This window comes from Neomonachus schauinslandi, chromosome 7 (genome assembly GCF_002201575.2).
Source record: "Neomonachus schauinslandi chromosome 7, ASM220157v2, whole genome shotgun sequence".
In the NCBI taxonomy this organism is placed as follows: Eukaryota; Metazoa; Chordata; class Mammalia; order Carnivora; family Phocidae; genus Neomonachus; species Neomonachus schauinslandi.
Window position 1 is genome coordinate 52555940 of NC_058409.1, and position 13434 is coordinate 52569373.

At 43.0% G+C, this 13434-nt stretch overlaps 1 protein-coding gene across 1 annotated transcript in view; it reads left to right on the top strand.

Annotated features, from left to right (window-relative positions):
- Positions 1-3528: 3528 nt before the first annotated feature.
- ARHGEF28 (Rho guanine nucleotide exchange factor 28) overlaps positions 3529-13434 on the top strand; it is a 118038-nt gene continuing 108132 nt past the window's right edge. The window contains exon 1 of the mRNA XM_021702049.1: positions 3529-3685. Within this exon, the coding sequence (XP_021557724.1) occupies positions 3601-3685 (85 nt within the window). The 5' untranslated portion in view covers positions 3529-3600. The remainder of the gene's footprint in view (positions 3686-13434) is intronic.

Genomic DNA, 13434 nt, shown 5'->3' on the forward strand with positions numbered 1-13434 from the left:
TCTGCCAACTGCAGTTGGAATCAGCCAGGGAAAGCAAAGAAATTAAGCCATTGAATATGAATGAGATGTAAATAACATCTTGAATTAATTGCAATCATAATGGTATAATGGGGGAAAAAAGTGAATTACTCTAGAAAACAAGGAAGATAAATGACCCACATTTGGGGAAAGTCTTTGGTGAGCAATAAAATGAGCTGTCCTAAAAATAGAGGTGTGCAAACAATATTTTCTACTTCACTTTATGTGTTAACTGAATGCTATATAGCTGTCAGTGGCAATCATTTCACTTTTAAAATAGGTCAGTAAATAAAGCAAATAAGAATAGAAAATCTTGTTGAGCTTCTCACATGTATTTTTTCAGTAGTTCTTTTTTGTTATAATAATTTTCATGTCAATAATCAATTGATAGATAATTGGTCAATAAGGCCTGTGATTTGGGGAGAACTAGATAAAGATGAATCTACTTGGCACCCCAACTACCAGAAATGTGTTTTACAAAGATTTTTTTCACATTTCTCTTGGGATTGTCCTGACTTTCTTCTCATGTATCACTCATGGTCAGGAGAGAAATAGCTCTAGTAGTTTGTTGACCTGGGATTTATCCTGGTTAAATGGCTCTAAAACTTAAACATACACGAAAAATGAGAAAGATAATACTATCTCCTGATCCGACACTTAAATTTTAATTTGATGACTGTCTAAACAGGTGGAGGTTCCCTTTCTTTAGTCTACAGACCTCTCTGAGGCAGCCGAGGGTCCATGGATCTATGTACACCCGAAGTATTTCCTGGAGCCTTGGAGGACAGTGGGCTTTGTTGACTCACAAGTCCTCTTCTGTTTTTTCAAATAAAGTTACTATTGTGATGAATAAAATGCAAATATATTTTTAAACACTTGACACAAAGCTGCAGGAACTCTTGCAAAGCTACATATTTTCTGTAGCATAGGGAATATAGTCAGTGGTACTGTAATAACATTGTATGGTGACAGATGGTAGCTCTACTGAGCATAACATGCAGAGTTGTTGAATCACTCTGTACACCCGAACCTAATATAACATTGTGTATCACCTATACTTGAGTTAAAAAAAATTTTTTTTTAAAGATTTTTTATTTATTTATTTCAGAGAGAGAGAATGAGAGAGAGCACATGAGAGGGGGGAGGGGCAGAGGGAGAAGCAGACTCCCCGGCGAGCAGGGAGCCCGATGCGGGACTCGATCCCGGAACTCCAGGATCATGACCTGAGCCGAAGGCAGTCGCCCAACCAACTGAGCCACCCAGGCGCCCAAAAATTTTTTTGAAATACATATTTTCAATCAGGATGTTAAATAACATTTACAGATGACATGTAAAGCTTTTCCATCCATAGGTTAAGAGTAGTAAGTGTAAATCGTTCATTCATTAATCACATGCCTACAGTGTCCCTGGCACTTTCTTAAGCTGTAAAACTGATAATGAATGGAAACACTCATCTTCAAGACTTTATTTTCTTATGAAAGATCCATGTGCACTTAAACTCTCTTACCTGATGTAAGGATTGAGAATAATTTATTCTTAAAATTGCATCTAATTAAGAAAAATACGTAATTATTTTTCAAATAAAAGGCCACAAAGTAGAACATATACTAATGTTTATTTTGACTTAGTTGTAGTGCTTACAACGGTCTCCTAGTTGCATTTTGTTATTTGTATGTTATATTTATGTAGCAAACCATATAAAAACATAGGAGTGATTCATGTAATTCTAATTTTGATCTGCATTTGTAATTAAGTGGTTTCTCCCCTTGCTCCAGTTCTATCGGACCTCTCACCCACTCCCCATCCAATCAGACAGGGTTAGCTATTAGGGAGCAGGTTACGCATCTCTTTTCTGACACAGCATGGCATGATAAAGCCAACAGTTTGGGAAATACTTGGAGTAAAGATGAATTTTTTTTTAAAGATTTATTTATTTGAGGGGCACCTGGATGGCTCAGTCAGTTAAGCATCTACCTTTGGCTCAGATCAGGATCCCAGGGTCCTGGGATGGAGCCCCGCGTCAGGCTCTCTGCTCAGCGGGAGCCTGCTTCTCCCTCTGCCTGCCACTCCCCCTGCTTGTGCTCTCTTTCTCTGTCAAATATATAAATAAAATCTTTAAAAAAATATTTATTTGAGAGAGAGAGAGTGAGCGAGCACGAGTGGGAGGAGGGGCATATGGAGAGGGAGAAGCAGACTCCCCACTGAGCAGAGAGCCAGAAGGTCCCAGGATCCAGAGATCACAGCCTGAGCCGAAGACAGTCGCTTAACCGACTGAGCCTCCCAGGCGCCCCTGGAGTAAAGAGGAATGTTAATTAAGGCACATTGCTGTGCTTCAGATCTGCAGAGTCATACAGACCTTCATATTGTTTCCACAGTCTTCGTTTATTTGGGTGTCCGATGACCTCACAAAAGAAAACACACCATTTCCTGCTATCGATAGTACTAAGTAAATGCTTAGAAGAGACTCCCCTCTGAGACTTGGGGTGTGCTTTCTTCTGCCCCAGATCTTGGCTGCTGTGCTTGAGCTTCTGTGGGGCACGTGTATCTTTGTGCCCGTGGAGAGAAGGGAAGTAATAGTGTCCCCGGTCAGGGGGAGGTGGTCATGGGCTTCTACTGAATGCTAATTACCAGAGGGTTGTTCACGGGGACTGGGGACCAAGTAAGGATTCTTGGTTTGTGGTAACTTAGTCACTAGCTCTGTTGAGAGGGACTGCAGGTTTAGAGCCAAGCTCTGAGGGTGCCCAAATCCTTATGATTGGAAGCCAAACTTGGTGACAGTTGAAGCAAAATGCCCCAATTGTGCCGAACAGGAGTAGATGACTTTTCATGTATTTAATGAGCACAATTATCTCTAACACTTAAAGCTTCCAACTACTTTAGCTTTAAAAGGATGGCGAGACTAGATTGTTAAAGGAATTGTAAGAGCTGTTTTGACCCTAGAATCCGAAAAGCTGCCGATACTGTCAGTGGTATAAAAATGGATTGCTCTGGAAAACTCCCTGCGCTGCGTATGCTGGCTTTTACTTGCCAGTGTCCTGAGCTTTCTGGCTGTCCACACTTGGAAACCTCAGCCTTGATGTCACTGTGCAGGGTGGCTTTTCTGAGAGTGATCCTCTAGCTCCAGAACAAAATATGTACCTGCATTTTCTTGAACCCCAGGCAGCTCTCTTTGAGTTCACAGTTACCTTCCTTCTTCATTTCCATTTCCAGCCACGAGAAGAGGGGAGTTAATGATTCCTATGCTCTCAGTGACCTTTTGAATAACTGGACTGTGATCTACCAGTGCAACTCTCAGCTGCCTCTCTCTCTCTCTCTCTCTCTCTCTCTCTCTCTCTCCTCTTTTCACTTCCCTAGTTTGGCTTTAATATTTACAGCCTCCTTCTCCGTCTACATGCCTGGACGCCTGAAGGAAGCAAAACATTTATGGCCTCTCCCTCCCTGTGTGCGGGAGCTTTCACCCAGCCCCATTCCTTCCTTTGACATCACCCGGGGAGACTCGGGAGACTTGCCTCCTGGCTGGGGACGCCCGAGTTCTTCCTGAGTCTCTCATGTTGAATCTGTTGATTGAAACAAAACAAAAAGATGGATTCTGACTCGGACTCCCCTTTTAACTACTCATGGCCTTCCTTCCCCAAGATGAAGATTCGACGGAGGGCATCCAAGCAAGGTAGATCCTGGAATCTTTTATTTTATTTCCCTCCAAGCCAAGCCAGGGAGCTTTGTCTTCTTACCTTTCTTTTCCTTGTTGCTTTGCCAGACTGTTTTCTGATGAAGTGCAAGTTTACACATGTTTATATAAAACTCTCACTCTAAAAATTCTTTCCAGAGAGGCTTCAGACAAGTAGGTTTACTTGTTCTTTGGTTCCTTTCACTTTGACTCTGCCTTTGTTCTATATTGTACATGTGCAGTTTTCTTTAAAAAACAAAGGGGGGGGGGAGTTCAGTACAAGGGAAATGTTGCAGATTCACTTGATCAGAGTTACCTTGGAGTTACCTTGACAATAGAGAGTCCTGTTGACTTAAAGAACTATGTACATATTCGATAACCTGTCTCTGCTGCTTTTGTGTTTTCAAGCAGGTGTTTTTTTTTTTTTAATTCTTTACCGAAGAATAATGTTCCATTTTAGACTATTGATTTTATAGTTGCTCCAAGGAAGGGATTTTAAGAAAGTAATTTAAACAAGAAAGCCTGTGTATTTCCAGGGGATCTAGTTATATATTAAAAAGTTTATTAGTAATTACCAAGTAGGCAGGACACTTTACTGCCCAAAGAAAAAGTCATTTATTTGTAGCATGATTTTTTTTTAAAGATTTTATTTATTCATTTGAGAGAGAATGAGAGACAGCATGAGAGGGAGGAGGGTCAGAGGGAGAAGCAGACTCCCCCCCTGAGCAGGGAGCCCGATGTGGGACTCGATCCAGGGACTCCAGGATCATGACCTGAGCCAAAGGCAGTCGCTTAACCAACTGAGCCACCCAGGCGCCCTATTTGTAGCATGATTAATAATGCAGTGTGTTATGCCACTCATTCCCCCTTGCAAGTCATTCTTGACATCCAGGGAAATCAAGGGACTAGTTGGTGTTAGGGTGCAGGGGAGGTGTCCTCGGTCTCCACCGCCCCCTCCTCAGCTGGCCTCAGCAGGTGGCCATTGTTGCCTTCTGAAGTTTACCAAAACAAGAAAGTTGGTGACCCATCTGTCCCTTATCATGTGTGGGGAGTATGTGGTTATGTTTTTAATTCAAGGAGAAAGGAACCTTTTCATAAACTTCAAGGCAGAAGGGATGTTTCTGAAAGTGAGCTCTCTCTAGCTTTATCCTTACGGAGCAGAGCTCTCTATTCGCCAGAACAGAATGACCTATTGAATTACCCCCTGCTTTTTGATGAGAAAAATGGAGGCTGGCAGTTGTCAACATACCTGGTTTGCCTCAAGGACCTTTTTTCCTTCTAAGATAAAATAGAGGTGTGTGTGTGTGTGTGTGTGTGTGTGTGTGTGTTTGCTTGCATGTGTGTGTTTGCTCTTTGGCTAGAATCAAGGCCACCCCCAGGAATAAGATTGGTTACACATCCAGTGCTGGTAGAAAGCCTCAACCTGAACAAATTCCCTATGCTGCTCAGCTGCCATCCTTGAAATTCTATTACTGGGGACTTAAAAATGTTGTACAACATTCCACTTTTCTGTTGTGTGTGTGTATTTTTTTTAAAGATTTTATTTATTTATTTTAGAGAGAGTGAGATAGCAAAGAGAGAGCACGAACTGGGAGGAGAGGGAGAAGCAGACTCCCCATGAGCAGGGAGTCTGATGCGGGACACCCTATCCCAGGACCCTGGGATCACAGTCTGAGCCGAAGGCAGACGCTTAACTGACTGAGCCACCCAGCCATCCTTCTGTTGTTGTGTTTTAAACTTAGTTTCTTCTTTGGGGGAAGGGGCCGTGATAAATGCAGCTTACCATTAAATGGTTCAGGAGGAAAAACTTTATGTAAGAGATAGCTCAAGCATATGCATGTAAAAGCACGCTCAGACACATGCAGAAAATGGAGTCAAAATGTTAACAATAGGTAAATCTGGGTAAAGATGATATCTTGGTGTTCTTTGTGCCATTCTATCTTTCCTGGAAGTTTGAAATTATTTCCAAATAAGATTTTTAAAAACTTCTAAATTCTGAAAGTGGGGAGATACACTATTTCATTAATTCTTCGGGGTGAATATTCTGGTGCGGTGAGGACTGCTTGAGGGCAGCTTGCTGTTCTGTAAGACTATGAAATCTTTATGTTCATTCTAACTCATTTCGGTTTGGGGAATGATCTTCATATGTTTTTGTGCCTGGCCAACTGACCGGATGCCTATGTAGCTGGGGTCCTGCATAGCCTAACAAATTGGGGAGATGTGGGATTAATGATTAGAAGACCAGTGGAGGAGCTTGAGAGTCCAGTGGAGCTGTAGGGAGTGCATTAATCACACTCTCCTTTGAAATCTAAAATTGGAGCACAGCCAGTTTGAGCTACAGCAAGAAGTCATAACATAGCTATGCTTAAATTAAACTCAATTCAAGTGAAAGCAGGTACTTGGGATTTGAAAATAATTATTGCAGCTAGTAAACAAATGACAAGTGGAAATAACGTTGGTCGCAGACAGGTGGGAATTGACTGCGTTCCCTGTTTGCATTCATCACTAGACGATGATGGCCAGTTGTGAAGAGTGGGTTTGGTCACGCTGCACTGTTGGCTAGACAGAGTCCCAGAACTGTAGGCCTTAGGGATGACCTGATCCACCTACCTCATTTTACAGATGAGTGTGATGGGTCGGAAGAGGTGAAGTGGATGGAAAAGTAGTCATGTGTTCGACAGGCATGTCCAGAATGGCAGGCATTGTCCTGGAGGGTGGGGCGAAGTGGTGAACCAGACAAATACTGTCCCTGCTTATAGGGATGTTAGCACTAAGAATGGATCCCACATCTTACAGGATCCAGACATGTCACCTCTATATAGTGGAAGAAACACCAAGAAACTGGATTTTTTCAGCCCTGTCGCCTGTTTGTGCCGGAACTGTGGTCTCCAGTCTCTTGTAGGATGATCTAATGATTTTTGTCAGTCTTTAAAACTAAGGTGGATTGTATTTCTTGCTCATTCTTCTAATTAGTACGGGTAAGTTCTGGTCACTTGGGAAGTCAGGAAGGAGGTTTTGAAGGCTTAGATTTTCTGCCTCTCATATTTTGTTGGAAATATTCTCTTTTATTCACAATATGCTTCCTTTGTTCTGATCCCCCTTGTTAGTATTCTGTCTTTTAATACCCCATCCTGTCTTTATTATCACTGCTCTTTGATAGACACATATACACGTACACAATGCTGGCTTGTTTCAAGAGATGTGAAAATAGAGAGGGTTTGGCAAAAAGGGGAAAACTAGATTAAGCAGAAACCCACCAATACTTACGTCAACTAAACAGTGAATCTAGTGGTTTCTTATCCCCATGCTGTCAGAATGGAAGGGAAAAGGATTAACTTAGAAACAGTGCCTTTGGAAGTGACCATGTCTAGAAGGGAATGTGATATAAGCAGAGTGTGAAAGAATTTAAAACCAAGCTGCCTCAGAAATATCCTGGGATTCTCAAAAGTTGCCCCTTGTCATTCCATGGGCAGCCTCAGGACAGGCTGTACTGGGAGCCTTGTGGTTAATGATTGGGGTGGGCTAGCATCCATGACGGTTCTGCTTCAGGGACTCCAGGAATGCCTGGACTTTTGTTTTGTTGGTTTCAGTAGGAGATTGAACCACAAAAATTAATGTTTGTAAATCAAAGATTCAAAAGTGCAGGGGTTGGAACTTACATCAGTTAACCATAATTAGTCTCCAGTCTTCAAAATGCATTCTTTAATATAAATCATCGGGACCCAGTGCCGTTCATCCACTTAGGCAACTTCTGTGGCTCTCGCCTGCTCCAGCTCACATCCTGTGCCTCTCTGATGAGAGTGTGGAAGAGAGCCTTCCCCCACCATGTGCTGGTGCAAAACCAGTCTGTATTTGATGGAAGAGGCTGCGCCTCACAGAAAACTTCATAACCTGGGAGAGCTTAGGTGGTACCACATCTTGTGTAGCTGTAGTCAAAATGAGAGTTTTGTGGTGCTTTATTAATCATCATAGCCACTGCTTACCAAGCTGTGGTAGGCACTTTACATATAGGATATCTGATTCTCAAAATAACTCTGTAAGAGAGATACTTCCTTTGTCTTCTAAGCGAGGCAACTGAAGCTCAGCGAGTTGTAAAGTGATTCCTATGGCCATGCCAGGAAATCAAGGAACAGTTACCATGGTGGAATAAGGAAGGAGAATGAGTAAGCGAGTGACATCCAGATAAGGTGTTTTTCATGAGTTAGCTTGTAAAAGATGTGTATGTTAGATAGATGTGGTCGTCACCTTCATTTGTTAGGTGGGGGCTCTGAGGCCCAAGAGTAGGGACATACGTGGTCCAAGATAAAGACCAATAGATGAAGAGCAAGTCCTACAACCAGGATGTTGACTTGAGAGGTTTCGTTCTTCCCAGGATGTTGTACCACCTCTTCGTAGAGGGAAGGGATAATGAACTTCATGGGTAGCTACCTATGTTTGAAAGGTGCCATTTTGTCTCACCATCCTAGCTTCTCCCTCTCTTGTGAATCTTTGACTAGGAAAAGAGGTGGCGGTGAAAATTCTGGAGGAGTAAAGTGATAGAGCCATTTCTCTGTCTTGATAGACCATACACCTAAGTATATAGTCCTGCCACCCATCATCACTTGGGTAGGAAGAGATGGACAGATGTGTGCAGCGCTGGGTAGTTGGCTGAGGAGGGGAAGAGGCAAGATGAATTGAGAAAGGATGGGATGGGAGAGCTTTCAGCATGTTTTGGAAAGTTCACAGGTTTGTCTCAGAAAGGTCAAGTTAGAGGGATTGAGTTTGCTGGGAATGGAGATGAGAATCATCAGACCACTGTTTTGGCCTTTCCTGTAAGCTCATTTAGGAGGGCAGGTACATAGTCTGAAAAATAATCCCCTCACACAGCGAGTATTTAAAGTATGATGACATTTCAGAAGGTTGAATGATAATTTTCAAAGGTGAGTTACTTTTATTTCGTGGCCTTACTTGTTCTCTTCCATGTTTTCCCTTCTTTCTTTCATGAAATTTCATTGGACACATATGTAGACTTCCATGTACATGTGTGTATTCAGTTCCAGAATTCCCCCAAAGGATGCCTGAACACCGTAGGGGGACTAAGTCACTACAAAAATCCTTATTGAGGAAGAGAAACATTTTCTTAAAGGTGACATACCTGCTAAGATTTTGTTGGCTCACAATGAAGATAGTGTTTACCTTGAGAACAGGGCAGTTCTGATTTCTGACTCTGCCTGGAAGTCTACCTTGGTCCGCAGAGGAAAGGAGGCAGACTACAAGCCCCTTGCCAAACAACAAGGCTACATACCCCTTGGGGCTCCCTTTAGTTCAACAAATATTTGGCCAAATATGTGAAACTGCTTTTTTTTTTTTTTTTTTTTTTTGCCAGCTTAAATTCCTGGGCAAGATGTATTTCTGCCTTAATCCCTATAATGGAAGGAAGGCACTATTCCAGTTATCCCATGTTCAGGGGCTCTTCCCTACCACTCCAGTTTGGGGCAAGAACCAATAATTGTTTATTCAGATATATTAAGCCAGAAAGTGATGAATCCTATAGGAGAAATTAGGAAAAATTACTGTTGAAGTTCAAGGTGAAGCGAGGAATGTCAGTTTGAAAAGGGGATGTCATTTTAATAGCCTGTGGTGAACTGGTAGGGTTTGAATAGGCAGGTGGTTCCCTCCAAGCAAATGGGCAGAGTTAGACATACATAGAGTGTATCAAAGTGATGGAAAATAGCCCAGGCTCATACACTGTTGACTCATGGTGTTATGGAAATGTAGAGAGATGCCAAATACTGCATTGGCCTAGATGATTATTATTTTCTGCCTATCCTCCTGCCCTTTGCTGAACAGCTTTCAGATTGTTTAGAGGGGGCCCCTCTGCTGCTCTGGCCATAGGTCCAAATGATGCTGCCACCTTCTCACGCAACCTTGCCTTCTTGGGTGCCGTGGGCTGGGCATCCCGCTCCAGCTGGGGCCAATCACAGTATCCCTCCTGGGCCAATCAGAGTCCTGCCTCGGGATTCTTGAGACTGGAGTTTGGAAGGACATGTCTCCCTTCATGAGTGGCGGTGTCAGAAGGCATGAGGGGAAGCCATTTGCTGGGAAAAAACAGTCTGTGGTAGGAGGAAACGCTGCAAACATGTAAAGAGAGAAGCACTTGTGTGGTAGGGTCCTGCTAGATTCCGGGCCCTCGTTCTGTTCCCTGAGGTCCTGTTGCTGCTCAGGTGCCTCCCTCTCAAGCCTTGGGTGTTAAATTCCTGTGGTTCTGTGACATGTCCTCACATGCTTTCAGTAAGTCTTCTCTCTCTCCCTTTTATTTTTATTTTAGCAAATTCAGGTGCATATTGCTCCCACTTCTGACTAGAAGTCTCCAGCTTGTCCTGTAAGATGAAGCTTAAAGGTGTTTGTTTGTTTGTTTGTTTGTTTTCTGCAAGACTTCCCTGAATGCCCTTAGTTCATCATGCTTTTTCCTAAAAAAAAATTAAATTTTTTTTTTCATCATGATAAATGTACTCTTTAATCCCCATCCCCTATTTCTCCCATCCTCCCACACCTGCCCTCTGCTAACCATCACTTTGTTCTCTATAGTTAGGAGTCTGTTTCTTGGTTTGTCTCTCTCTCTTTTTTATTCCTTTGCTCATTTGTTTTGTTTCTTAAATTCCACATATGAGTGAGATCACATGGTATTTGTCTTGCTCTGACAGACTTATTTAGCTGAGGATTATACTCTCTAGCTCCATCCATGTTGTTGCAAATGGCAAGATTTCAGTCGTTTTATGGCTGAATAACACTCCATTGTATAAATATACCGCATCTTCTTTATCCATTCATCAGTCAGTGGACACTTGGGCTGCTTCCATAGTTTGGCTATTGTAAATACTGCAGTAAACAGAGGTGTGCACCTGAGTTCATCATTCTATCCTTTGTGCCTCTCTGGCTTTTGCATGTTTTTATAATAGTGGCCTCGTTAGTGCATCACAGCTAATATTGAGTGTCTCACCCTAAGACACTAAATTCTTTGAAGACAGAGCCTAGATGACCTATTTTCACACCTCTACTGCCTGGATAGCAGAAAGCAGGCAGTAAATATTGTAAGTGTATCGTGGTACAAATTTACTCACACTACACTCACATAGTTTTTATTTTGCGTTTATTTTTTTATTTTGTAATAGAGCTGATCTTTCTTATAAAGTCCTATACTCCAGGCAGTGGGGAGGGGAAAGGGTTTATTTTAGTCTAATGCATTAAGCTTGGTCTGATGCAATAATAAAAACCATTATTTTCGGTAACTGTTCAGTCTCTTTCAGTAAAATATCCAGTTTCTTCAGTGTCTTCGTGTTCCTCCTTTTTCTGGCCAAGCTGGTATGGAATGTGATTTTCTAGTGAGGGTAGGGCGCAATTGGTGGTGGATAGGAGGAGGCCTCATCTTTGAGTGTCCTGTGGGTCCTCCTGGTGTTTGCGGCAGATCTGTTGGCCTGGGCTCTTCCCTGAGGCACAAAATATTCAACATCTGTGACCCACATCTGGCAACTGGATCCTCTCCCTGGCGTTCGTCTGAATTTCTCCTGGTGATTTCTCCTTCACTGACTTGGCCTCACCCTTGTTATACTATAGAAAACTTGGAACCTATGTCCCAGACTGCTGGCTCAGGCGCTTGTCTAAAAATATCTGCTATAGGGTCCTTCCCTTGGTGCCGTGGTGGGCTTCATGGCAGGCCACAAGTACTCTACTCCGTCATTATTACTCTTCTCACAGGCCTGTGGGATCTTAGGGACCCATTCTCACCACTAGGCAACCGGGAGCAGCCTGGGAAGCTGGCCCTTCCTTGCCCTGCTGCCTGAACTTGCTCTCCCACTAAGTGTTCCCAGCTGTGGTTTTCCTCGTGATGCTGTGGGACAGCCTGCTAGGTGGTCTCCTACGGAGCCCCACATGGAATCACAAAAGGCCCACCTACCTTCAGAGTAGCTCTGGCCTATCACATTTTTCCCCCCAGGCAGGGAAACCACATGTCTCATTTCTTTGATCTCTGTTGTCCCTGCCAATGAAAACCCTGGTTAAGAATTGTAACTGGTATCCTATCCAGTTCTCATTCATACTAACGTACACACAGGTGCCCAGGATTGCTCAGGATAATGGAGCGGGATTCAGGAGTTTCCCAGCCAGGAGAAACCGAGAACAGTTTGGAAGAACGCCAGGCATTGCTTGGCTTTCATCATTCCTCCCTTCCTTCCACATGCTCTTATTGAGGACACAAAAAAATAAGTGAGAGTTATTTGGAAGTTGGTAAGAGAGTAGATCTTAAAAGTTCTCATCACAAGGATGAGGGGTGTTAACAAGACTTACCGTGGTCATTTTGCAATATATACAAATCTCAAATCATTGTTGCTCACCTGAAACTAATGTCAGTTATCCCTCAAAAAAAGTGAAACCTTTCACATAGTTCCTTGTCAATAGTAGAACTCAGTTACTGGGCGCCTGGGTGGCTCAGTCGGTTAAGCGACTGCCTTTGGCTAGGGTCATGATCCTGGAGTCCCGGGATCGAGTCCCGCGTCGGGCTCCCTGCTCGGCGGGGAGTCTGCTTCTCCCTCTGACCCTCTCTCCTCTCGTGCTCTCTTTCACTCTCTCTCTCTTAAATAAATAAAAATCTTAAAAAAAAATTAAAAAAATGGTGAAATTTATGGTATGTAAATTACACTTCAAAAAATAAAAACCTCGGGCGCCTGGGTGGCTCAGTTGGTTAAGCGACTGCCTTCGGGTCAGGTCATGATCCTGGAGTCCCGGGATCGAGTCCCGCGTCGGGCTCCCTGCTCGGCGGGGGGTCTGCTTCTCCCTCTAACCCTCACCCCTCTCATGCTCTCTGTCTCTCATTCTCTCTCTCTCAAATAAATAAATAAAAAATCTTAAAAAAAAATAAAAAATAAAAAAAATGGTGAAATTTATGGTATGTAAATTACACTTCAAAAAATAAAAACCTCAGGCGCCTGGGTGGCTCAGTTGGTTAAGCGACTGCCTTTGGCTCAGGTCATGATCCTGGAGTCCTGGGATTGAGTCCCGCATCGGGCTCCTTGCTCAGCGAGGAGTCTGCTTCTCCCTCTGACCCTCCCCACCTCATGCTTTCTCTCTCTCTCAAATAAATAAATAAAATCTTAAAAAAAAAAAAAAAGATTTAAAAAAAAAGAACTCAGTTACTTTTTAAGATATTAAGGGGTGGGGGTAAAAACATATAGCTCTACAAATGGGTGCTGGAGAATGGGAGCTCCTTATGACTTTTGAACTGAATACAATCATTTTTATGTGGTCGTGTTTTCCTAGAAGATTCTGTAGGATATGAATTATTCATAAGGTTCCTTGTGATGACAACCTCCAGGAATATCTTCCTTACCAGTTTATATATTTTTTTGTCTACAGTCGCCAAAAATGGTCTTGTCAAAGTCCCGCCAGTTTTTTTGAGATCTTTCACTTCTATTCTGGTGTTTGTAGAATGTGCCAGTTTTTTCCCCTTCAGTTTGCTCATTGTTTCCCTCTGTAGACTAACTTGATAGAGGCCTTAGAGAGCTGCGTCAAGGAGGAGAGGAATTGCTGGGGCACCTGGCTGGCTTAGTCAGAGGAGCGGGCAACTCTTGACCTCAGAGTCATGAGTTTGAGCCCCACGTTGGGCATAGAGATTACTTTAAAAAAATTAATAAAAAACAAATTGAAAAGAAGGAGGGTGCCTAGGTGGCTCAGTTGGTTAAGCATCTGCCTTCAGCTCAGGTCATGATCCCAGGGTC